General features: G+C 43.6%; 1 protein-coding gene across 6 annotated transcripts in view; it reads right to left on the bottom strand.

Moving 5' to 3' along the window:
- Positions 1–7,891: 7,891 nt before the first annotated feature.
- Positions 7,892–24,198, bottom strand: part of Plekhg1 (pleckstrin homology and RhoGEF domain containing G1) — a 151,810-nt gene continuing 135,503 nt past the window's right edge. For all 6 annotated transcript variants that reach the window (XM_051164614.1, XM_051164616.1, XM_051164612.1 and 3 more), the window contains exons 14-16: positions 21,140–21,162; positions 15,566–17,213; positions 7,892–9,303 (exon numbers count right to left, since the gene is read on the bottom strand). In XM_051164614.1, coding sequence (XP_051020571.1) covers positions 8,252–9,303; positions 15,566–17,213; positions 21,140–21,162 — 2,723 coding nt within the window. In that variant the 3' untranslated portion in view covers positions 7,892–8,251. The remainder of the gene's footprint in view (positions 9,304–15,565; positions 17,214–21,139; positions 21,163–24,198) is intronic.

Here is a 24,198-nt window from a genome sequence, read left to right as displayed (position 1 = left end):
GATCCCCAACCAGAAAATTATTTTTGTTGCTACTTCATGACTGTAATTTTGCTGCTGCTGTGATTTGTAATATAAATATTTAATATGCGGGACATATGATAGGAAACCCCTGTGAAAGAGTTGCTTGACCACTCCCCCCACGCACCCCACCCCCCTGCCACATACACACCCCAGGCTCTTGACCCACAGGTTGAGAACCACTGATTTGCTCTGTTCAGGGAATATGTGGCAAGGAATCACCGTGAACAAGACAGGTTCGAACCCAGGTCTCACGGAGTTGACTGTGTAGAGTTAGGAGTAGGGCTGATCGAGATCTCATAAAAGAACCAAGGAGAGGCACTACCCTAGAGTAAAGAGTTATCAAAAGGCTTTCAGAAGGAGGTGGAATGTTGGCAATTGAAGACAAGTCTTACGGGTGGCTTAGGAGCTACATGAAGACAAGGGTCAATGTTGGGGAGTGAGTGGAATGGGTAGAAAGAACCACATGAGCAAGAGCCTGGGGTGCAGCAAGCATAAGGAGCTTGAGTTATAGAGAACGGAGGAAGGTAGGGAAAATGAGGAACAAGTCAGGCTGAAGAACTTACTACTATAGCACAGCTGGGCGTGTAATCTTATCAAAGACTGTTGCCCCAGGACTCTGCCCTTAAGATGGTTAAGATGGTGGTCTTTGTGTTATATATTTTTTTAATCAAGATGAAGAGTAGAAGAAAAAGAAATATCTGATATGATTGTTTAAAAGGTTAGAAGCTGCTGCTTCTTCTTCTTCTTCTTCTTCTTCTTCTTCTTCTTCTTCTTCTTCTTCCTTCTCCTCCTCCTCCTCCTCTTCTTCTTCTTCTTCTTCCTCTTTTTTCCAGGAAAGAACAGAGGCTAAAGTGAACAGAGGCAGAGGTCACCAGGAATGTCAGATCAAGAACCTGGGAGGCCAGTCTCCATTAAAATATGGAGGCCCCTTGGGTAAGGGTAGGGTGTAGAGGGCATGATGAGAACTGCAGTCCATGGGCTAACACTTGCACTGATTGAGGAGGATTATCGGGAGAGGTGGTGGACGACAGCACTCTCTTAACCCAAAGGTCTCCATTCCAGAAAGCGTGAGCTTCCATACAGCAATTCATCCAGCTTTTAATGCATATGGGTGTTTTGCTCACACGTAAGTCTGTGCACCATATGCTCATGTCTGGAGTTACAGACAGTTGCGAGCTGCCCTGTGGGTGCCAGAAACCAAAACCAGGTCCTCTGGAAGAGCAGCCAGTGCTCTTAAACTCTGAGCAATCTCTCCACCCAAGCCTATCTATCTATTAGGGAAGGTTTGACTGGGAATCCCTAAACACAGCATTCCTCATCTGTGGAATACACTCATAATTTGTGTTGCACCCCTAAGGGCTGTGGTGAGTCTGGGGGCACAAGGGCCACTGCAAATGTGAAGCTCACTCTCCCTGCAAAGATGTAATAACGCCCCTTAGCCCTGACCTGGGAAATCAAGGCAGGCTAACTTCGTTGCTCCCCTCATGGTTCTAAGCAATGAGTTCAGTGCTAGATGGAGCAGGTGGGGAGACGAGACGAAGTGGATTATCCTACAGAAGAGACCATGGACAGCCGGGTGGAGGATCTCATTCTGCTTGTGTGTAGGCCCATCACACTGGCTACAATCAGGAGAAGGAATGTGAGGATGAGGAGTGTGGGGAAGACAGTAGCTGATGGCCAATGAGGAATCCGTGTAGTCCCAGGAAAAGATGGCCTATGGAGAGGACGCCTTGGATGCATGCGCAAGAGGTCTGAGCAAATGACGTCAGCTTTGTACAGTTGGGGTGGAGGGTAGCCTCCTGCCACCTCAAGAAGGGAGTCTGAGCTAGAGAAGGTTCTTAAGGAGACAGAATATGAACTGTAGCTTAGCCCTTGTGTGAATTCTGAGCAGTCAAGACGACTCTTTGACCTTGTATCACCAGCAGCCTAGGGAGGCTTGGAGAGGTCAGGCAGAGAGGAGTCCTCAGTGAGTTGGCTCGAATGGAAGTTCTCCATCTCACAGGAGCCTCATGTTCTTTATGCTTTCCGTGATAGGCACTTGTTTTCCCTTAAGAGCAGATCCTTTACTGCCTATCTAGAACATCTGTGTTCAGGCTGCCAACTGTGTCCTCCAGTTGTCAAAGTAAGTGACCATCACTAATGTTGCTTTTTTTTCACCTTTTGTCCCTTTGGCTCAGCTCTCATCGCATCGCCTCAGCAGAATCCAGGACCACATGGGCCAGCCCACTCTCTTCTCTTTTCTCCTTCTTCTAGATATGTTGGGAGATTTGGATTTTTTTCTTTTAAAGCTCGTTTTCACATTGTACAAGATAGATTCAGCCTCTGGACCAGCAGCTCATAGCCTCCAACTTAACTTGCCTATGGAAGAAGGAATTTGCTTACACCGTGGACTTGACTTTGGGTTCCGTGAGAGCCTTGTGGACAGCTGCCCATTGCTATACCAACAGGGCATTTAGGGGTTTGTGCTTGCCCACACAGCAGAAGTTCTGATCGTTATCACAGCCTTGTCCTTTTATGTCATGCTAAAATCACGTGGCTTTAGAATGAGAGAGTCTGACTGCTTCTTGTCCTTTCATATTTGCATGCTGTATGTGAATAAAGCCACCATCTGAGGAATAAGGCTTTGTGTCTATGCCTGTGATATGTATGCACCACACGTAAAGTAGGTGATGTGTGCCCTTTGACCCCCCCAACCACCTGTGTTTGTTCCCTCCCCTCTCCCCCTGACTTTTCTTTCCGACTCTGTGTGCTAGGTTGCTCGCTGCTTTCCTAGCATCCCAAGAAGCAATTATCAGGAAAGGCTTTTGTCCAAGTGAAAATCCCAGGATGGTATGAGGTACCACCCCGACACACAGATGCTTAGCTGAGAGCACCCGGAAGTTGGCAGAATAAACATCTCCAGAATCCAAGAGGAAGGAAAGGGCAAAGACTCATGAAATGGCACCTTCTCATGTTTGGGTGACACTATATTACTGATGGTGCTATAAATTATAAAAAAAAAATTAGATTAAAAAATTATTTTATGTGTATGATTGTTTTGCATGCGTGCATGTATGTATACCATGTGTGTGCCTGGTGACTGTGGAGGTCAGAAGAGGGCATCAGATCCTCTGAGACTGGAGTTACAGACAGTTGTCAACTGCCATGTGGGTGCTGGGACTCAAACCCAGGTCCTCTACAGGGGCAACAAATGCCCTTCTCCACTGAGCCATCACTCCAGCCCGGCTAAGAGTTCCTAAAATCTAATTATTTGTTACTCATACAAATATAGTCCATATAGTCCTGATTTGACTGGTGTCTCCAGCTTTGGGCTTCTGTAGGTTTTGAACTCTGTTTAGTGGATCATTAAACATGTGCTGGCTGGGTACAAATTGCCCTGTTCTGGCCAGAGCTGGCACAAAGCATCCTACGGGATCAGCAGACAAGAGGTGCATGGGCTACCATGTAGAACACTTAGCTAAAAGGGAACATTAAGCTCCTGCAAAAGAGCTTTCACATGCAAACGTCCTACGTTAATTTAGTCATGTAGACTGATGGAAGGAGTGAAGGGTGTGCCATCCCAGAATATGCTTAGTTGGAGAGTTAATTATTTTAAAGGTAAGATCAGCTGAAGTTTTCCTGACTTCAGGAGGGAGCTACCAGGCCTGTCTTATCTACAACAAGCCATATAGATTCTTTTGGAGAACAGCCTCTGTATCAGGGACTGGTCACTGGTGCTGCAGTGAACCTGTGTAAAGCTCTGACCTGGCTCCCATTTCCCCTCAGCTTCCACACCCGCCTCCTGACCTTTGACCTTGTATCTGTTAATAATCTCTCTCAAATTTACTACCCTGGTCTGAAGATTTGTTTGTCCTTGTATTCTTTCATAAAGTTATCGATGTCTAAAACTAGCAGTCTTTGGTTTTTATTCTTCTTTAAATATCCCCACATCTTTTTACAAAACTAATAAAACTATAATATTTTTCTCACGTTAGTTGGCTATGTGTAAATTTGGTCCCTAGATCCAGCCAGAGTTTCCAGGTAAGAACCAAGAGGGGAAGCAGAGGAAATCTCTCCTCTACATTGATTTTTGCATTTATCTAATTTTTAAATGTAGCATATTGCCTCAGTAGCTTTGGAGCTCCATTGCTGTAAGCTAGTTATGGGGTTGCGGGGGGGGGGGGGCGGTCAGGGAGAGTGAAAGACAAACCTGAGAACATACATATGTCTAGAGACTTTTTAAAAGAAAAACCAATATATACAATAAAGATTCTGGGGCTGGAGAGATGGCTCAGAGGTTAAGAGCACTGACTGTTCTTCCAGAGGTCCTGAGTTCAATTCCCAGCAACCACATGGTGGCTCACAACCATCTATAATGTGATCTGATGCCCTCTTCTGGCCTGTAGATGTACATCAAGACCACTGTATGCATAATAAATATTTTTTTAAAAGATTCTGATTTTATGCATGCAAGGCTTCTGATAAAGACATATTGACATAAAAGTTGTGGAAATGCAGTAACAGTTTCTTTCACTGAATTCTCATTCCTTAGTGAAAATATTAAGTGTAGCCAAACTGGCCAGCTAGAGAAAGCCATAGCTCACATGAAGGACTAAGGATGCGTAAACTGGCCAGCTAGAGAAAGCCATAGCTCACATGAAGGACTAAGGATGCGTAAAGAACTATTACCACTTACTCTTCATGTTTTTTTTCCCTTCATCAAAAGACAACTTAGTAGACATTTAGATGTTTCCCACTTTCTTCTGAAGAGTTATGCAGAGAAGTCACACACAGCATTGATTTTTGGTTGTCATTGGCTTGTCTAAACTAAACCTGTGATTTCCAGGAAGTCATCACAAAGGAGATCTGGGACGACGCTTAAAAATGCCTAGAAATACTCCAGAGAAAGAATCTCAACAGCTTTTCTCCAAGGGTGGGATTAGGCAGCCTGCATTTCAACTTAGTTGGCTAAGACCTTCTGTTTATATTTGGAAACACTGCTTTAAAAAGCATCAGTAATCACCCATTTATAGAAGCGTGTTTTTGTGTCTCTCCCTCCCCCTCTCTTTTATCTCTGTCTATATACTTTTTTTTTTTAAGACATGATTTTACTGTGTGCCCCGGGATGCCCTGGAATTCACCCTGTAGACCAGGCTGGCCTTGAACTTACAGAGATCCACTGCCTCTGCCTCCCAAGTGCTGGAATTAAAGATGTGCGCCACCACCAGCCTGGCTTGTCTCTATAATTTTAACAAAGAAAATTTGGAATGTAAAGTTGTATAAAATAAGCCTTACTTTGTAGTGAAATTTTAGATTAATTTTTCAATTCAACAATGAAAAATGATGTCTTGTTACTACATTTTCAATGCAAAGGCTTTTAATTTTGTGACTGATGTATTTTTTAGACTCCTGTCAAGAAAACAAAACCCATTTCAGACACTGAGCTTACTACTTCAAAAACAATCTAGATACAGAAAACTGGTTTGTCAAGAGCCACTGAGACTTTGTATACCCTCTGCCCTAGTTCCTTTCTGCTGTTGTGAGAAACACCATGACCAAAATCAACTTAAAGGAGGAAAGGGTTTATCTCGGCTTACTTATGCTTCCAGCCCACAGGCTATCTCTGAAGGAAGTAGAGGCAGGAACTCAAGGCAGAAACCTAAAGCAAAAACCCACTGGAGGAATGTGGCTTGCCAGCTTACTCTCTGGCTCACAGGCACATGCTCAGCTAGCTTTCTTATATAACCCAGCATCACCTGCCTAGGGATGGTGCCACCCACAGTGGACTGGACCCTCCTACATCATGACCCTAGGCTGTGTCAAGTTGATAAAACTAACTAGGACATACTTTTACCTTGAATAATTTTCTCTGTGGTTCAAAAGGCAAGACAGAGAGTATTGTTGCCAAGCAGTTTCGAAAAGCCATAGTGTTCTAGTGCAAACACATTAATTCAAACAAAAATTTTCTTTCCACTTTACAAACTTTATTAAATAACGGGCATTACTAACTTTCATTGTCTTATATACAGTATTTAAACTATGTTTTCCAAATTGCATTGCTTTCCCTCAAAAGAAAAAAAAAGTAGGTGAAAAGTGAACTTATATATATATATAAATGGAACCTTCAGTATAGGACTTTAAAATCCATAAAATTTTCACCCCAATTATATACAACCCACCCCACCTGCAAAAGAAACTATTTTAAACAAGAGCGCTGAATTGATGACATTGAGGGAGCATCTGAGCATGTACACACACACACACACACACACACACACACACACACACACACACACACAGCTCTCAAAGTCTGCAGCCTGGGCCACAGATTTATCCTAGAACCCAAAGGACCATATACACAAGACATTTTGTACAACATGACATCTACCTTTGTAGATGACATCAAACCATGCAACCAAACACTGGTGTGAAGAATTGATAATTTCCAAGACCAGACAGAACAGTAACATGAACAACACTGGAATGTGGGTCATACAGACTAAAAAGAAAAACAAAACAGGAAACTACATTTTTGGACAAGAGTCAGGTAACTTAAAACAAGCAAATGGGGGAAAAACCATGATACAAATGTGTTCACACTCATCTAGCAAATTCTAAGAACAGAGTCCTTGTCTTTTTTTTTTTTGCTATTGCTTAGTCTGGAAAACTCATGTCTTGTTTAAATTAAAGCAATGAAGAAAAAAGGAAAGTTTTGGTAGCTACAAGAAGAGTAAAGGATTTGAAAAACAAGAAATTCTTAAAAAAAAAAAAGAAAGAAAGAAAGAAAGAAAAAAGCCCTTAGGGACTAATTTGTAACATAAAGATGGAATTAGAGAGAGAGAGAGAGAGAAAACTATGGGAAACTGTGACTATTATTGCAAATGAAAGACTTTTTCACCACTTCCTGCCATAGCTTTATAAATGGAACAGATTGTTTTAATGCTAATAAAGAGGAGTAAGTTAAAACAGAACGTGAGAGGGTGAGAGAAGACTCCAGAATGTTCCGCTATGTAAAATGAGAACAGAAAGGGAGAGAGTAGTCTGGCTGCATTCATGCAGCCACCAATAAAATGCTTCTACAAAGTGGCAATCACTCTGTCTTCATTTCTCTCTTTGGTTCTTCCTTTGGATCACAGTGTCGTGCTTTTCATCGTCCATTCCCATTGACAAGGAGTTAGGCTGGTGGTACGCTGTCACAGTGGACCGCTGCATGAGACTACCATTATAGTGGAAAGGAAGTTACTAGCCAGCAGCCAGCAGCCAGCAACGAGACGCCCTCTTCTTCCCTGTCTTCCAGAACACTGAAAAGGGCCCTATGCTATGGACGGTTTTGAAAATAAACTCGCGCCCATCCGTATCTGTGGCGAGGCCGTCTCAAGGAGGGCATTCAGTCAAACCCAAAGCTCAGGAAAGTGTCTATGAAGACCTGTTCTAGAAGGGTCATTATAATGCATTTTTGTCTTCATGTAGCCTAAGGTTTGCTCCATACTGAAGCGAGACAGTTATATCCAGTAGTATAGTGGGATGTTTTACATGGTGATTATTATTATTATTTTCTTTTTGCAGGGCCAGTTCTCCCTTAGTTATAATATGAGGAAATAGGCTGTTTTCAGAAATCTCCCTATCTTATCTAATAATTAAGTTGGCTTGCATTTTATTAAGGCTTAGATTTCTTTAGGCCATGAAAGAAATAGTTAATTTCAACCCAGATATGATAGAATTATCATCATTAGTGGCACATCATCTGGGCCTTGTCCTGAAACACAGGTAAAGATTTTTTTTTTTTCTTCTAATAGCAGGTTGCTCCTAGGGCTACATTTGAATTTTTTTCAGTCGTCACATAACATTGGCATCTAAATGAAATGCGATCGGCACACTGCCGTGGGAACCTTAAAATACGTGAAGAGGCTATATTCTAATCAGAGATCTCTGGCATACATACGTCACTCTTGAGTCTTGCAACAAATATAGAGATGCCACATATAAGCATAATTCTTTAAATAACTCTAGTCTCTCTTTTTAAAATCTGTGAAAGAGACTCGAGCTGCTTCTGAGTCACAGGTGTGTGGGGGAGGTGGGTAATCTGAGAGTTGTATGGGTGCTATTGTCAGGATATGGAGCATAAATGCCGTGATCAGCCCGCTCAAAGAGTTGTGCTGTAAAGAAAAGCACATTTTAACCCTTTTATTATTACAAAATTGTTTAAAACTGGTACATATATTTAAAAGAAAAAGAAAAACAAAAATAAAACCTAGGCAAAACTGCTTGAGCTAAGACACTGAAATTTCTCCCTCAGAGACTGGACAATGTTTTGCTGATTGGGCGATGGGCCCCTCCACAGATAATCATTCAGTTTGTCGGAGTCTTTAAATGCTGTCAGGTAAGGAGGAAGCCCATGCCTGCCACTCACTGCCTCCTTCAAAGAGCAAGGTGTGCTGTGGCTACAGATGTTACCAGAACAGTCAGGGTCTGGGATCTTTGAGTCAGACTTCCTGTCCCGACTGGGAAAGAGATCTAGCCCCACCTCGTCCTCTTCTGACTTGATTTCCACATAGTCATCTTCATCTCCCTCGGTCTCTTTAAAATTAGAAAGGTAGTTCTGTGTTGCTATTTGGGCGCTTAAGGGTACATTTCTATTTACCACCAGCACTTTCTGTGAGTCTTGGAGCGTCAGATCGGAGCGTTTGCCAGTGTTCTGTTGACATGAGTCTGTGAACCCTGACAGCAAGTCCTGCTGGCTCGCACCTCTGGAAGTCTTCTGTAAAGACAGCAGTTGCTTCTTTTCCATCTCACTGGGGTAGTTGATGGAGTCCAGGGATTTGTTTATCGAGATTGAGGAAGATGACTGGGGTCTGCTGTAAGCCTGGGATTTAGCATTGATTGCTTTGCGACCCAGTGAGTTGTAAAGATGGCCCTGACAGGAGTTCTCTTTGTGCGGCTGGTTGACCACCACGCTGCACCTCTGTGGCACAGAGCCCAGCGGAGGGTCTAACAGTTGCAGAGAAGCCACTGAACAAGCGGCCGACAGCTGTCTGGGAATACTTTTTGTGATGCTATCTAATGTGGTGGGATATTTTGACTTTGAGTCTTGCTCTGCTTGGGCAGAGAAATCTGCCAACTCTCCGTTACTGTAGGGTGAGTGCCAAAGCCAGTCCTCACCAGTGCACTGGGCCTGGGAAGGTGATTCGGGCGTGAGGAGGGTGGGTTCTTGGGTGCTGGCCCAGCCATCCTTCTGAGCTTTAAGGGGTGTCTCTCTGAACACAATCTGGTCATACAGTTGGGAATATTCAGCAATCCTGGCACCTGGAAGGCAGACATTGAAACAATAAGTACACATAGTTTTATCCTTGTATAGGAAAATTAAAGATAAGAACATAACGCCCTAAATGATGTATTAAAAAACAGCAGGAGACTTAAGATTAAGCAGTCACTGAATGCAACACTAATAAAAATAGTTCACAGCTTAATGAAAATAGAGTTCGTTTACTTTTGATTGGATTTTACATTATCTTATCTGAACAGGAGATCTGCACGTGTCCAGTGTATATCATGAAAATTCCTTTAATCCACAAAATAGTGCTGAAAACAAATGTCAAAGGAGAACGCCAGAGCTTACATTCTGATGTACAGATATTTCACATCCGCTGAAGGAAGCTGGACCCCAATCCCGTGGCCACCCCTGGCTTCATGCTACTCTTTTTTGCCCTCAGACAAGTTTTCTTAGAGAAGTTGGCTTGGGGCAGCTGTTCTGACACCACTGGTTTCTGAGAACCTGGCCGCTGCCCGCATCTATGAGAGTTCTTCCCCTTAGTGCACGTAAACACTAGCTCACCTCTCCTTTCCCACTCCCCAAAGCCAAGAGCGAAAGCCTAAGTCTCCAAGCCATCAAGAACAGATCCCTTGCCCGTGTACTCCGAAGCGGAACGTTCCCTGTCACTGACTTAAGAAGAGGATTTGATGGTTATGTCCACAAAAACATTTGCCACCTATAACTGAGCCTCAGCTCTTGCCCCTGTTGTCTTACTTCAGAGTATAGACATCTCTATAGATTATGACCTATATCTTGATATGTGAGAGAGAGCGTTTCTCTTGGGCCAGCAGCACGTTGCAGTGAGATATGCATTTAGTGGAACTTGTGCTATTTCTTTCAGCCTGCTTTCCTGGTATCATGTGCTCTTAGCCACCACCCCTCCATTTTTTTCACCCTTGACCCCTTGCTTTCTGCAATCAAGGCAAACTCTCTCTCATTGGAGTTTATATTTAGACGCTTTGGGTTTCAAACTTTGAACTGCATTTAACAACAGGAGTTATTGCTCAGAGAATTTTAGAGGCAAAACATTGGCAAATTTCTCTTTAAGTATCAGAGTGAAGACTCACAATACCAATTCGAATGCAGCGGCACCGAAAGAGATATCACACAACCATCTACTTGCATTGCAGTGTTCTATGTCATCCACTCTCCCAAAGCCTGGGATTCGAGTTAACTATGAGACCCAGTCACAGGAGCTGGGATTTTAGACAAAGTCATATGGTTCAGCCTCGAGCCATCCCTCACACACTATATGTAGCCCCGAGCTGATCCACAGCTCAGGCAGGGGCACTGAACTTCCACAGGGTTCTAGGGAAGCAATCATTTGAGGGAGAGCAGAACTAATTAATAATTAAAAGTATTCTGGCATAAATTTACCCATGAAGTCTTTTAGGAGGACATAGCTCCTGACTTACATAATGTCTAAAATACCCATTGTATTTTTTATGTCTTTTTCCTCTCATATTCTCCTCTTTCTTGCTTAATAAAGTTTTACTCGTCCCTCAAAATCCTTCAGAAGCCCTAGTCTACTCAAAAACCCCGTTTCCCAACTTCTTTTGTAAGTCTTATCTAGAGCTGAGAGATAGCTTAGTGGTTAAAAGTGCTTGCACTTTCAGATAAGCCAAGTTCAGTTTCTAGCACCCACATTGGGCAGCTCACATCTGCCTTTAAACTCCTGTTCCAGGGAATCCGAGGACACCTGCACACACATGGTGCATATATATATATATATATATATATATATATATATATATATATATATATATATATACATACTCAGGCATACATACATATGTATATACTCAAATATATGCATGCAGAAAAGCTATATGGCTAATCTCTTTCATAGGCTAGTTTATTACTGCAGACAGCCTAGGAGCTTTTGGTCTCAGAGAACAACATTGTACACTTTGTTCTGGGCACCAAACATAATTTCTAGAAGGAAACAGGTCTCAACTATTTCATTACACAGATTTTTTTCCTACCCTTTCCTTTTGAGCGTAGGATTTCAGATTTTTGGGCCTTTCCTGAGAGCACCTAATAGAGCCAAGACAATGTAGAAATCAGGCCACAGCAGGAGAGTGGAAACAGGCAGGTGGTCTTGGATTAAAATGCTTTCCATAGATAACTTATACTGGGGGCCTTATAAGTTCTGAATATAATATATCTCACTAGAAGAGAAAACGTATTTCAGCTTTTTGTTCTCTCAATTTTCCCACTTGAGAGCGTTTACAATTTACATGATGCCAGCGTGAACGAGACACATCGTCAAAGCTCAGGCTGTGATTAAATAGTCCCTGCTAGCCAGATGCAGAGAACGCAGTTGGCCGCCATTGGTCTTTCCAGTACAGAGAACCCTGTGAGCGTCTGTCTGGTACTGTCTTTATAGGGCATATACGTTATTATTGCATGATAGTAGCAGGCTGTCTATATTTTATTACTTTTCTGAGGGTTTTAAAAGTTGGAGTTCTTATCATTAAAGATAAAAATTGAAGTAATTCCTGCAGTGGGAAATACCAAACATGTTGATTCCAAGACAGAGGATTAGAAAGATATTGATGTTTTTGATGTTGCTCAGATGTAGACAGAAGCCTAGCGATGTTGCCTTCTCTATGTTACAGAAGATGTTCTCCAGCCTATATGGAGATATTATCCAAAATACAGAAACCCAAGCAGCCTCCTCAGCCTCAAATATTATCAGCTCAACAAGATGGCCACATGTTACAACAGGCTCTAAAGGGTGGGAGCTACTGGACCTGGTTGGGTGACTTATAGGTGGACATGTGACCCGGGGCCTGTAGACCCCAGGGGACAGAGTTCAATAAAGATGCTCGAGGGTTTCAGCAGGTGAATAGGGTGCTCCTCCTTCCGCACAACACCGAGAGCAAGCTCCTGGCAAAGTGGCAAGGCCCATGCGCAGAAGTCTGGAGAATCGGTCCGTTCGACTACGACGTCCTGTGCCCAGATAAACAAGAGAGAGAAAAGGAGTCATAATGTCAACTGATTGAAAGCCTAGTGGGCACAGGAGGTGGCCTCGGTCACCCAGATGGAGCCAGGACTGCGACAAGGGCAGGCCCCAGGGGGTATGCTCCTGCCATGCAGAGGGGAAATCAGCACTCCCAGAAGACCCCTTGACAGGGAGTGCTCCATTTTGTTGGAGAAAGATGGTCCATAGTAGCCTAGTAGCCCACCACGTCAAGGACAGACATGAGTACAAAGCTGAGAAGAGGCATGGGATCCCAAGAAGACAGCAGAACAAACCAGAAGCAACAAATAGGCAAGAGGAACCTCAACTGGCAATCGCCAATATTTAAAAGCTGGGTGAAACAAAATCCATTAAAGGAAGTTGTAGGTCCTAATTCTTTTGTTCTGAAGGACTTGCTTCCAACAAGCATAGAGTTCTGTATCTTAATGACTGGCTCCTATTATCCAGTTGGCCTGGCCCTGGATATTAATGCTGGACCGAGCTGTAGTCTGCTGGCACAATCCACGAGTCATCATTGTCATCAGAAATCTTTGTAGTAGTTTTTCTCTGATCCTGGGAAACGAAGGCCTAGTCTCAGCCTATGACTGAAATTACCTCTATGCACCCACTCTCAAGGACACCTGGTCCTGCCTCCACAGCCCTCCTGCAGTCTGACACCAGTCACTTTCTGTAACTATGAAACAACCTGTTTGGCAAGACAAGCATTGGAAAGAGAATACAAATGGCTTTTAGCATGCTACTGTCAGGAGGAAAAGCAATGCATTCTAGCCTCTCTCGCAGTCACACAGAAACCATTTTCCCCGCTTTAATACTATTATAAAGAAGAACACAAAGAACCTATAAAACCTCTCAGAAAGCAAGCCCGAGGCTCCCCTTCCTGATCTGGCGGGAAAACACTGAACACAAAAGCTTTTGATAATTCATTTAAATTCTGACACAGGTTTTTCCTTCCAGATCTATTGGATTCATTTAGGATTTAGATGTCTCCTTCCTTCTGTCTAGTTTCTATTGAGATAAAGAAGCCTACTCTAGAAAAAGGAGGTTAGTGTCACCCACGTGTCTAAGTACCACTGATGTGCACAAGTGTGTTGACTGACGCCTTGTCATGAGGCTGATTTGCGAGTGCGTGTGTGTGTGTGTGTGTGTGTGTGTGTGTGTGTTAGTAGCCCAGGCTGGACCCAAACTAAGATCTTCTTGCCCTGATCTTCTGGGTGCTGGGATTACAGTATGAACAATCATGTCTTGATTTCTGCATTTAATTAGAAAACTGACTCCTTTTTTTTCACACTGAGGTAGGTTTTTCTGTTTTGTTTTTATTTTTTTGTCAGAAAATAGAAGGATTCCTGTTTTTCTTTCTTTTTAAAAAGCCAGAATCTCGGAGGCTGGAGAGATTACTCAGAGGTTAAGCACACTGACTGCTTTTCCAGAGGTCCTGAGTTCAACTCCTGGCAACCACATGGCGGCTCACAACCATCTATAATGTGAGCTGATGCCCTCTTCTGGCCTGCAGGTGTACATGTAGACCACTGTATACACAATAAATAAATCTTTAAAAACAAACAAACAAACAAACAAAAAACACACAAAAAACTCCAGAATCTCACTATGTATCCCAGGCTGGCTTGGAACCGGTGGAACTCATAGAGCCTCCTGGGATTCCCAGTGTGTCACAAGGCTATGACAAGGGCAGGGTTCCTCAGACTAGGATGGGCTTTAAAATACAGATAGATTCCAGGGGATCTGGATGTGGCTGAACTGGAAGTGTGCATGACTAGCCCGTGGTCCAACCTCAGCACCGCCTAAGATGAGGTGTGGTGACACCTGTAATCTCAGCATTCAGGAGGTGGGTACAAGAGGATCACAAGTCCAAGAGCTTCAGTGACACAGGAAGTTTGAGGCTAGCCTGGGCTACATGAGACCCTGTCTCAAAGGAGGTGGGGAAAAATGGCAGATTTCAAGTCCCCACTCCAGAAATCCATATCTGGAGATGAAGATGATGGTGAAGAGAGCTTGTGTTTTCTCATCCAGCTGCATGCTTTATTTACGACTCAGGGCTTCCTGTGAGATCAAGTGTTTCATTTACACTATGACTCGCTTGTCCCTGCACCCCTGATCTCACCCACGTCCCGTTTAAAAATCCCAGATACACCCACAAAGGAAGTCCCGCTGAAGATTTAAACTCTTTGGAAGTGGTAAGTGAGAAGCCCCAGAGGGATGGTGCTGCACACAGGGAAGCTAGTTGCTGTTTAAAGGAACCAAGTAGTAGCTGAACTTTGTGGGTGCAGATGAATTGTAGAGTAGGTAGTTGGGAAAAAATGCATAAAAACAGGGGTTGGAGATTTAGAGCAGCGCTTTAGAGGACTGGCTGCTTTCCCAGGGGACCTGGGTTTGATTTCCAAGACCCACATGCAGCAGCTCATAGCTGCCAAGTCCCGTTCCAGAGGCTCCAACACCCTCCTCTGGCTTCCTCTGGCATGGCGTGCATGTAGTGCACAGGTATACATAGAAGATAAAAGTAAATAATTCTTTAACAAATATTCGGTTTTGTGTGTGTGTGTGTGTGTGTGTGTGTGTATCTGCTAGTAGGAGTGGCCACTTCCGTATTGTGTGTACATGTTTGTGTATGCCTGTGCACATGGAGGCCTGAGGCCTATATGGAGTGTCTCCCTCAGTTGCTTACCACCTTATCTTCTGAGACCGGGTCTCTCTCTGAGCTTAGACTGACAGGCCAGCCAGCTGTAGGGACTCTCCTTCCTTGTCTCTGCCTTGCCAGCTTTAAATGACAAGCATGTCACTCTGCCCCTGGCTTCTTAGATGGGTGCTGGGGAGCTCAACTCAGGTTCTCAAGTCTGGCAAGTACTTTACCAACTGAGCCGTCCCCTCACCTTTGTGCTAGGGGCAAGCACTTTCCCAATCATAACAATCCCCCAAAACAGAGCAGATCCATAGGGAAATGCTTATATTTCTCTATAGGCTAAAGCGGATAGCTCCTTTCACATTTCATGTTCCCTTTGAGAATCTTTTTCCTGAAAGTTCCAACTCTATAGCAATATTACAAGTGCACCAGACCCTTTGGCCCAGTCATGCTCTAGTTTACGTGATCCATCTGAGGTAAAGTGGGAAGGGCCAACAGTGGCCTTTGTGGCCTGTGTGATCTGAGACCTGAATGGCAGTGTCTCACAGGTGTGTCCCCTCTAAGGACAGTTAGAATTGGGAAGCCTGTTCCCACACATGACTGTCAAGAAGGAAGAACAGAGCACGCAACATACCAATGGCAGGCCCTCCTTGCCTCTTCTCTTCCAAGATGGCCGCCAGGTCTTTGTGAATGGGCTTATGCTGACTGGACAGTGGCTGCTCCACCTCTGGGCTTTTCACTTTCAAAAGCTGATTTGCCTTCTTAATCTTTTGACTATACTGCCTTGCCATCATAAAGACCCTGCTCTTGGTCTTATCGGTGGCCTCCATGCCAGGGTCAGGGGTTTCTGGGTCTGTTTGGGGCAGGCTGCAGTTGGCCAGGTCGTAGGGACTGTCCACGGGAGGTACTTCACTGCCCAGAGAGAGTTGGTGAAGACTCAGGAAGGAGCCTTCTGTAGAAATCAAGTCATCATCAAGGGAACAGTTGGCCCTGCTGGCTCTCACAGCCCTTCTCTTTCCAGGTGTGAGGAAAGCCTGGCTCCCAGGAAGGGACATCATTGACGTGGCACGACCTGCATCTCTGCTCAGCTCACGGGTGCTCTCAGTATACAGCCTCTCTGGCTCGTCGTCATCTTTGCTCACGGGAAATGCCGCGAGGAGACGGTCTCTTGCTTTGTCTTCATTTTTCTTGATGTAATTTTCCAGGTCATTCCAGATTTCATCGACTTCTTCAGACAATTTGTCCGAGAGAGCCTTATCTGCAATAGGCAAGTTACAGCGGGGAGAGTCATATAACAAACTCAAATAATCAGTATTAGGGGGTCCCTGGTGGTAAGATCCATCATCTTCACTGAACTGGAGGCTATCCTGGGAGACAAACGGTCTCAGGCTGTCACAGCAGGCGAAGTCAGCTTCCAGACCCAGGAAGGTGCTCCTTTTGGGCTGCTTCAGGCTGCTGCTGCACTTGAAGTTCAGCGACGGCGGGTCCGGAAGCCCTATGGTGTCATAGATATTTTCTTCCACTACCTGGAGTTCATGTATGCTTTGGCTCAATTCCTCTTGACCACTGGGAGCTGCCTCTTTCTTTGGGTGGAGAGAGCTTGTACTGTGGCTAGCCTGCCTCTTAGAGAAAGCTAACTCTGGGGTGCTCTTGGGGCGGACAGTGTCTCTGGATGGTTTGAAGAGAGAGGATTCAGGCTCCCCCCGCTTAGCAACCATTAACTTTAAGTCTTCAAAACTAATGTTATCATAGACATGGTCTATATCATCGATGGTCAACTCTACAGATGACCCAAAGGAAGCCATCCCTCCCTGTCCTCCTGGTTGAGGGCTGTTCTGCAGGTCTCTCCTGGCACAGCACTGAGAGCCACTACTGTCCCTAGTTCTTACTTCAGGAGGACACGTGTTGCTTTCGCCAGCACTGCTGGCCCGTCGGACAACCCTGTGACCAGAGCTGGAGATCTCTGTGGGCTCAATCAGCCCCAGATGCCAGCTGCAAGGACGACTTGAGGCGTTCTCTTCACACAACCTGGTGGAATTGAGATCCGAGGAAGAAAAGGACGGGACAAACATCTGGTAGTCACCGCCATCTTCCTCGTCCTCCTGCGGAGACCGGCGGCTGGGAAACAAGGGCTGCCTGAGTTGGTGATCCGCCCAGAGGCTTCGGATACCGCCTCCCCCAGGAAGCATGCTGATCATGGCGGTGCTGCCTGGCTGGCTGTTCCTCTGGGCAGGAGAAGGTGTGGCGGAAGTCAGCTGGGAAGAGCTCTCCACTCTAGAAACCTGAGGGACACAGACACATAGCAACTGGATTAGTGCGCCACGGGTAAAGATGTGTGACTGGGGAATGTCACCTAATGGAGATAGACTGCCACATTCTTAAAGAAAATCACCAGTAGACACTGTTAGTTTTTAGTGAGTTGAAGGGAACTTCAGATCTTTGAAAAAGAGGCAGAAAGAGCAGGGATATTTATTTTAAAATTGGGCTATAGAGCCGAGCTGCAGTGACACACATTTAATCCCAGCACTCAGGAGGCAGAGGCAGATGGAACTCTGAGTCTACAGAGTGATTTCCAGGACAGCCAAGGCTACACAGAACAACCGTGTCTCAAAACAAACAAACAAACAAACAAACAAACAAACAAGCAAAACCCAACCAACCAAATGACAACAACAAACTAGGGCTGTAATCTGCAGATAATTTCTGTAATTTTATTGGTCAGTCTATGAAGTAAGCATGGTTATACCAGCACTCAAACTTAACTGACTCCAAAATCTTTGCCCAAATGGGATAAAAGAGAAATATAGCAAGCATAGTAGATAGTCATTGTATAAATGAGTATGCATTGGGGCCTATGCCTTAATACCTGGTTGTATGCAAGACTTTAGGGACACTTCATTTCAGTGCCTTATCCTGATAATAATTTCTGGTTCTGACCCAATGACATAACAAGGGTATCCTTAAATCCAAGGTTCACTCTGTCCCTGACCTTGGTTTATAGATTCCAGGCAAGGAGGCTTTGTTACAGGAGTTGGAGACCCACTATGGACATAATGATATTTTAATGTTTGTTTCTAAAATATACTGAATTAACACTTAGTTATCTGTTTTGAAGTAAAAAACCCAGACAACCATGGTTTCTAATCAGAGAAAGTAAGGGGACATTTTGTCACTTAGAGCCTTTCTTGGTAGAGCCTGGCCGTCTAGAAAAATCTCATTTCCTAATGAGAGCAACACGTCAAATGTATCAAATGCAGCAAAACTCCATCTCCTGAGGGTAACAATGTGTAAGGACAGCAGACTGGCCCCAGGTCTTATAATGGAAACTGCAGACAGGAGTGGATAACACCCTGTCAATATTCTGTACACAGAAGAACTACATTCAAAGAGCTGAAGTGGTCAAGGCTGCTCAAACTAACTAGGGCCATGATGAGATACGCTTCCTGACTGCAGGTAAACTATTGGAAATGCCAGATTAGCAGGAGCTGTTTGTTTATCACTTATTGGCCTGTTTACCAGGAAAGGAAAACAGCACAAAAATAAAATTTTGCCCTAACATTTTTCTATTAAAGTTTAAAATATATAATTAATCATTTAATTATTTTCTTAATTAATCTTTTAAAATAAAATTTCACAGACTTACAGCTAAAATATTTGTGTATGTTATCACTGCTTTTATACATCTATAAATCCTTTTATCCAAAGTTTTAGCATCTTTTCCTTTACTTAGACTGCACCAATACGATGCTTGTAAAAGCTCAACGGCTACTTATAATGAATATGAGTTAATATTCACTCATTAAGTTATGACAGGCTTTCAGGGATAACAAAAATGGCCTTGTATTTTGCACTAGAAGTGATCTCTGAGAAGTCCCAGATACTTTGGGTAACTAGGAAATCTGAACTGTTAATATTGGGGCATGTATACCTAAATAACACCCAAAATGAATGAAGACAGCAGTATTTTCAAAGCTGAACCTTTGGGTCCAATATGACATTTGGAGATGTGATGAAGTTCTGAGATTAAGATATAATCAATGTTGGGTTGGTCACAGCATGTAAGTATGTAAGTTAGAAACCTCGATTTTATCTGGGCCAAGGTGATCATTTTTTTTTTTCCTCTGCTTTTCCATGCTACTTTGGGTATATATTAATTTGATAACAGCTATCATTTATGGCTTATTTGCCTTTTTGCCAGATATTTTATTAAGCATCTTTTAATATTATATTATCAGGAGCTTGAGAGAAGGCCCAGCGGCTAAGAGCACTAACTGCTCTTCCAAAGGACCCAGGTTCAATTCCTGGCACCCACATGGCAGCTCACAACTGTCTGCAACTCTAAGATCTGATACCATCACACAGACACACATGCAGTCAAAACACCAGTGCATATAAAATAAAAATAAATAAATTATTAAAAAAATTATGTTATCATAGTAAGTTTTGATAATAATTTTATAAAGTAGGAAGCCAGGTCCTGCTAATGCTAAACAGCAAGCAAGGGGTGCTCATAAATGGCAGAAACACCAGTTTATGTAAGAGCTTAGTCACTACAGACGGAGGATGAGAGGGGTCCAGGATATATATTCTGGAAGGAATACCAAACTGTTGCTAAGCAACAGGTCAATCTGTTCTCGCACTTAGGATACATTCAACACATGATTGTTAGGAGATGGCATTCTGCCACTGAAGCAGCACACTGGTTTTTTTTTTTTTCTTTCTTGCTTGTCTTTTGTCTACATAAAGTTTAGTAGTTCCTAAGTGGACTTTTCCTGGGTGGATTTTGTTGAGCATTGTTGGAAAGTTTCCTAAGATGGAAAAACTTTTACCTTGAGCATTTACTTAGGTACTGAGGAGGGTGGGTGGGGGTGGGGGGTGCTGGCTCCAGGATTCTACCACAGCTGCATTAAAGGCCAGGGTACCTTCTTTAGCGACCTGATTTACACCAAGATCAGAACACAAGTTCCACAGTGAAGAACAAATAAAGTTGCCAAGTTTCAAATGTTTCCATATGAAAAGCACTAGTGTCTGAAGAACACAAGTGAGTCTTAGTGCCACGGAAATCACCTCAAAAGTCAAAGCTGGTTTTTAGACATCATGAAGCAGGCTCTGTTGTCGTTATTGTTTTCTTTTTGACAGGTCTCACTGTGTATCCCTGGTTGGCCTAGAACTTACTTTTGTAGACCAAGCTGGTCTTGAACTCACTGATATCTTCCTGCCTCCGTCTCCCAAGTGCTAGGTGTTTTAAAAGAGCTTTATGAACAAGCTCGTTCTTCTTGTGCTTAAACCATGGTGTTAAGTGGAACTTGGGGGAGAGACTGCCAGAATCACATCCTTATGGCTAAGGAGGGGACATCATCAGCCCTTACATGAGAAACTACAATAAACACTGGAGGAATTATTAAGACAGTTCATCAGTGGTCTTATTGAAGCACTCACTCAGGTCAGGATCGCAACACTCTTTCCAGGTAAAAAAATCTGGGCACATGACTTTCAATAGGAGAAAACAGTTTTCTTTTTCTTTTTTCTTTTCTCTTTTGACTTTCCAATACATGGCTTCTATGTGTAGCCCTGGCTGTCCTGGACTCACTTTGTAGATCAGAATGGCCTCAAACTCACAAGAGATCCACTTGCCTCTGCTTCATAGTTTTCTTTTTCTTTTCCTTTTCTTCTCTTTCTTTTCTTTCTCTCTTTCTTTCTCTCTTTCTTTCTTTCTTTCTTTCTTTCTTTCTTTCTTTCTTTCTTTCTTTCTTTCTTTCTTTCTTTCTTTCTTTCTTTCTCTCTCCGAGAAAGGGTTTCTCTGTGTAGCCTTGGCTGTCCTGGACTCGCTTTGTAGACCAGGCTGGCCTCGAACTCACAGTGATCTGCCTGCCTCTGCCTCCCAAGTGCTGGGATTAATCACCACAGGTATGGGTAGAATTGCATGAATTGCAAGAGATGAAGTGGAGAGGGAGTGTGCTGAAAAGAATTAGTTTTCTTTTTTCTTTTTAAAAAAAAAATATTTTATTAATTTATTCATATTACACCTCAATTAAAAATTAGTTTTCTATTAAATCAAGTATAAATAGCTAAGACTGCAAAGTGAGGAAGAATGCCAAAGTGTAAAGTAAATGTTGACACTTCAGGCTGGCGATGAGACCGATAGGAAGGACGCGGAGGTGAAAGGTGCCCACAGCGAGCCCTTCAGAAGAAATATAGCCATGCTTACCTTCTGGATATCCTGTGCCGTTTCTGAAAAACAAATAAGAATGTCTAAAGTTTGAGAATTTAAAATGTATCTCATACATAGGTAAGCACTCATATTTCTAACTGGCTTATATACATCTTGCTAATAATTGAGGCCTGGTCTACAAAGTGTGTCTAGAATAGCCAAGGCTACACAGAAAAACCCTGTCTTGAAAAACCAAAAAAAAGGAAGATGAAGTCTTTATCCACAAGGTCTCCTTGGCCCTGTCATGGAGAGAGATTTGTGCAGGTATCTTATAGATGATACCCTCATAACATATTTCATCTTTAAAATTGTTTAGTTATATAATCTTATAAAGCACTTCTCTCCCTTCATATTCCATTTCCTAGAGCAGTGGATCCCAACCTTCCTAATGCTGCGACCCTTCAATATTCCATTTCCTAGGGCAGTGGATCCCAACCTTCTTAATGCTGCGACCCTTTAATATTCCATTTCCTAGAGCAGTGGATCCCAACCTTCCTAATGCTGCAACCCTTCAATATTCCATTTCCTAGAGCAGTGGATCCCAACCTTCCTAATGCCGCAACCCTTCAATACAATTCTTCATGTTGTGACCCCAAGCATAAAATTATCCTCATTGCTACTTCATAACTGTAATTTTGCTGATGTTGTGAATTACAATGTAAATATTTATGGAGATAGAGGTCCAACCAAAGGGATCATGACCCACATGTTGAGAAGCACTGCCAGAGAGGAGCAGTCATCTTTCTGGATCCCCACCCACCCTCTCTCACCTTATTGCAAGGCACAATTGCTCTGTTTGCTTTTAAATAAAGATGCAATACACTTTGGTATATTTTCTCTAACACTTATAGGTGTGTGTTAGTAGATAGAGATGGAGAGTATTTTATTTCTTCAGCAGAACATCCCATCATATGCATGAATAGACCACTTCTTACTAGATGGGCATTTTATACTGTGCTATTAAAATGTTGCAAAAACCCAAATCAATTTTACTTCTTATAAAGAACCAGTAGCTTATGGACATCTTAAGGGCTCTGAAGGAGGCTGGAGAGATTTCTCAGTGGTTTAGAGCACTGGCCACACTCTTCCAGAAGATCGAGGTTCAATTCCTAACACCTACATGGCAGCTCACAATTGTCTGTAATGCCAGTTCCAGGGGATCTAACATCCTCATACAGGCATACATGTAGGCAAAACACCAATGTGTGTGTGTGTGTGTGTGTGTGTGTGTGTGTGTGTGTGTGTGTATGGGGGGGGGAGAGAGAGAGAGAGAGAGAGAGAGAGAGAGAGAGAGAGAGAGAGAGAGAGAGAATATCCCTTCTTTTTTTTTAGGCAGGGTCTGGTATATCTCAGGCTGGCCTTGAATTTGCTATGAAGCTGAGGATGGCCATCACATAGCACATAATGATCTATGCAGAGTTGTAGTTGTTTCTGCAGTTAATATTCTACACCTGGGGGAACACAAGCGTAGTGCCAGGTACCAGAGTCCATGGAATGAGAGTTGACCTTTGAAAATATAGACCTCCATATGAGAGTGACTCTAGCTGAAACTCTTAGTTGCAAGGGTCGTGGAGACCAAAGAGGACACCCTCTAACTAGACAGGACTCCTAGTGGAAGGAGCGGAACACCAACCCACCCAATGAAACTCTGAGCCAGGACTTGCCCTGCCTTCAGGATATGCAGGGACAGGGATGGAGCAGAGACTGAGGAAATGTCCAGCCTGGGCCTGGCCCAACCTGAGACACACTCATGGGAGACAGCCAACCCCTGGCACTACTGATGAGGATACTCTGCTGTGTTCCACCCAGCAGCTGATAGAAGCACATGTGGAGACTCATGGCCAAACATGGGGTGTAGCAAGGGGAGTCTTGGGGGAAGAGGAGGAGGAAGGATGGAGCGCTCAGAGGGGACAGGAGCTCCACAGGAGGATCAACAGAGTCAACTAACCAGGGCGGGTGGGGCAGGGCTCCCTGGGGAGACTGAGACTACAGCCAGAGACCATGCATAGACTGCATCTGGATCCCTGGCAAAGATGTAGCCGAGGGGTAGCTCAGTCATCATGTGGGTACCCCAGTGAGGGAAGTGGGGGCTGGCTCTGACATGGACTCTGTTGCCTGCTTTTTTGTCACTTTCCCCTGGTGGGGATGCTTTGCCAGGCCACAGGGAAAGGGGATGGATGCCCGCAGTCCTGATGCAACTTGATGTGCTAGGGTGGGTGGATAGGGGTGTTTCCCTTCTCTGGGAGTAGGGGAGGTGGGAAGGGGGAAATGGGGGGGGGAGAATGGGAGTTGGTGGGGGCGAGGAGAGGAGGGGGCTATGACCAGGATATAAAGTAATCTAAAGGTTAAAAGTGTAAAGGTGGGGGGGGGGGGGGAAAAAAGGAAAGAAAATATTTGAGCCCCAAGGGCAAGTGGTAGGGGGGGGGATGGGGGGGGGGGAATATAGACCACCACCATACCAAGGCTTAGCCCCACTTGTTAAGAGTACAGACTTCTAGTCATGCTTGTTGACACAGCTATGTGGGCTTAGAGGTCAAGTTGTTGGGTCAAGAGGAAATGACCAGTTTGACATAAATGGGAGTTACCAAATTTTGCTCAGGAAAAGTTGTAAGAATTTACCCTCCCACCAAGAGTTTTGCAGTGTCTTTTGTGGTCAAATTCATAGCTCCTTTCTCTCCATTTCTCTCATTTAAATGGATGTTTTTTCCAAATATTCATATACAGACTTTTTAAACTTTAAATTTTATTTGCTCTTTGTTCTGTAAAGCTGGGGCATATATATGTTTAGACATATAGCATATATATTTTATATATATGTTTAAGGGTCCTTTTCCTCTTGGGTTTTGTTTGTTTTTGATAGTGTTTCTTTCTATGACAGATGTTAGCTATGTTGCAAATAACTTGCATCAGTTGACTGTTTTGCAACAGGTCACATTTGCTTATAGTAACATTTAATCTTCTTGTAATCAGGCTACCAAACCCACCAATCTATAATGCACTTAAGGCATAATTTTCTTCAATATACTTTGACTAAGAATGGACAATTTCGTTAGCTC

This window comes from Acomys russatus, chromosome 21 (assembly GCF_903995435.1).
Source record: "Acomys russatus chromosome 21, mAcoRus1.1, whole genome shotgun sequence".
Taxonomy (NCBI): Eukaryota; Metazoa; Chordata; class Mammalia; order Rodentia; family Muridae; genus Acomys; species Acomys russatus.
This window is presented reverse-complemented; position numbering and strand designations above follow the sequence as displayed.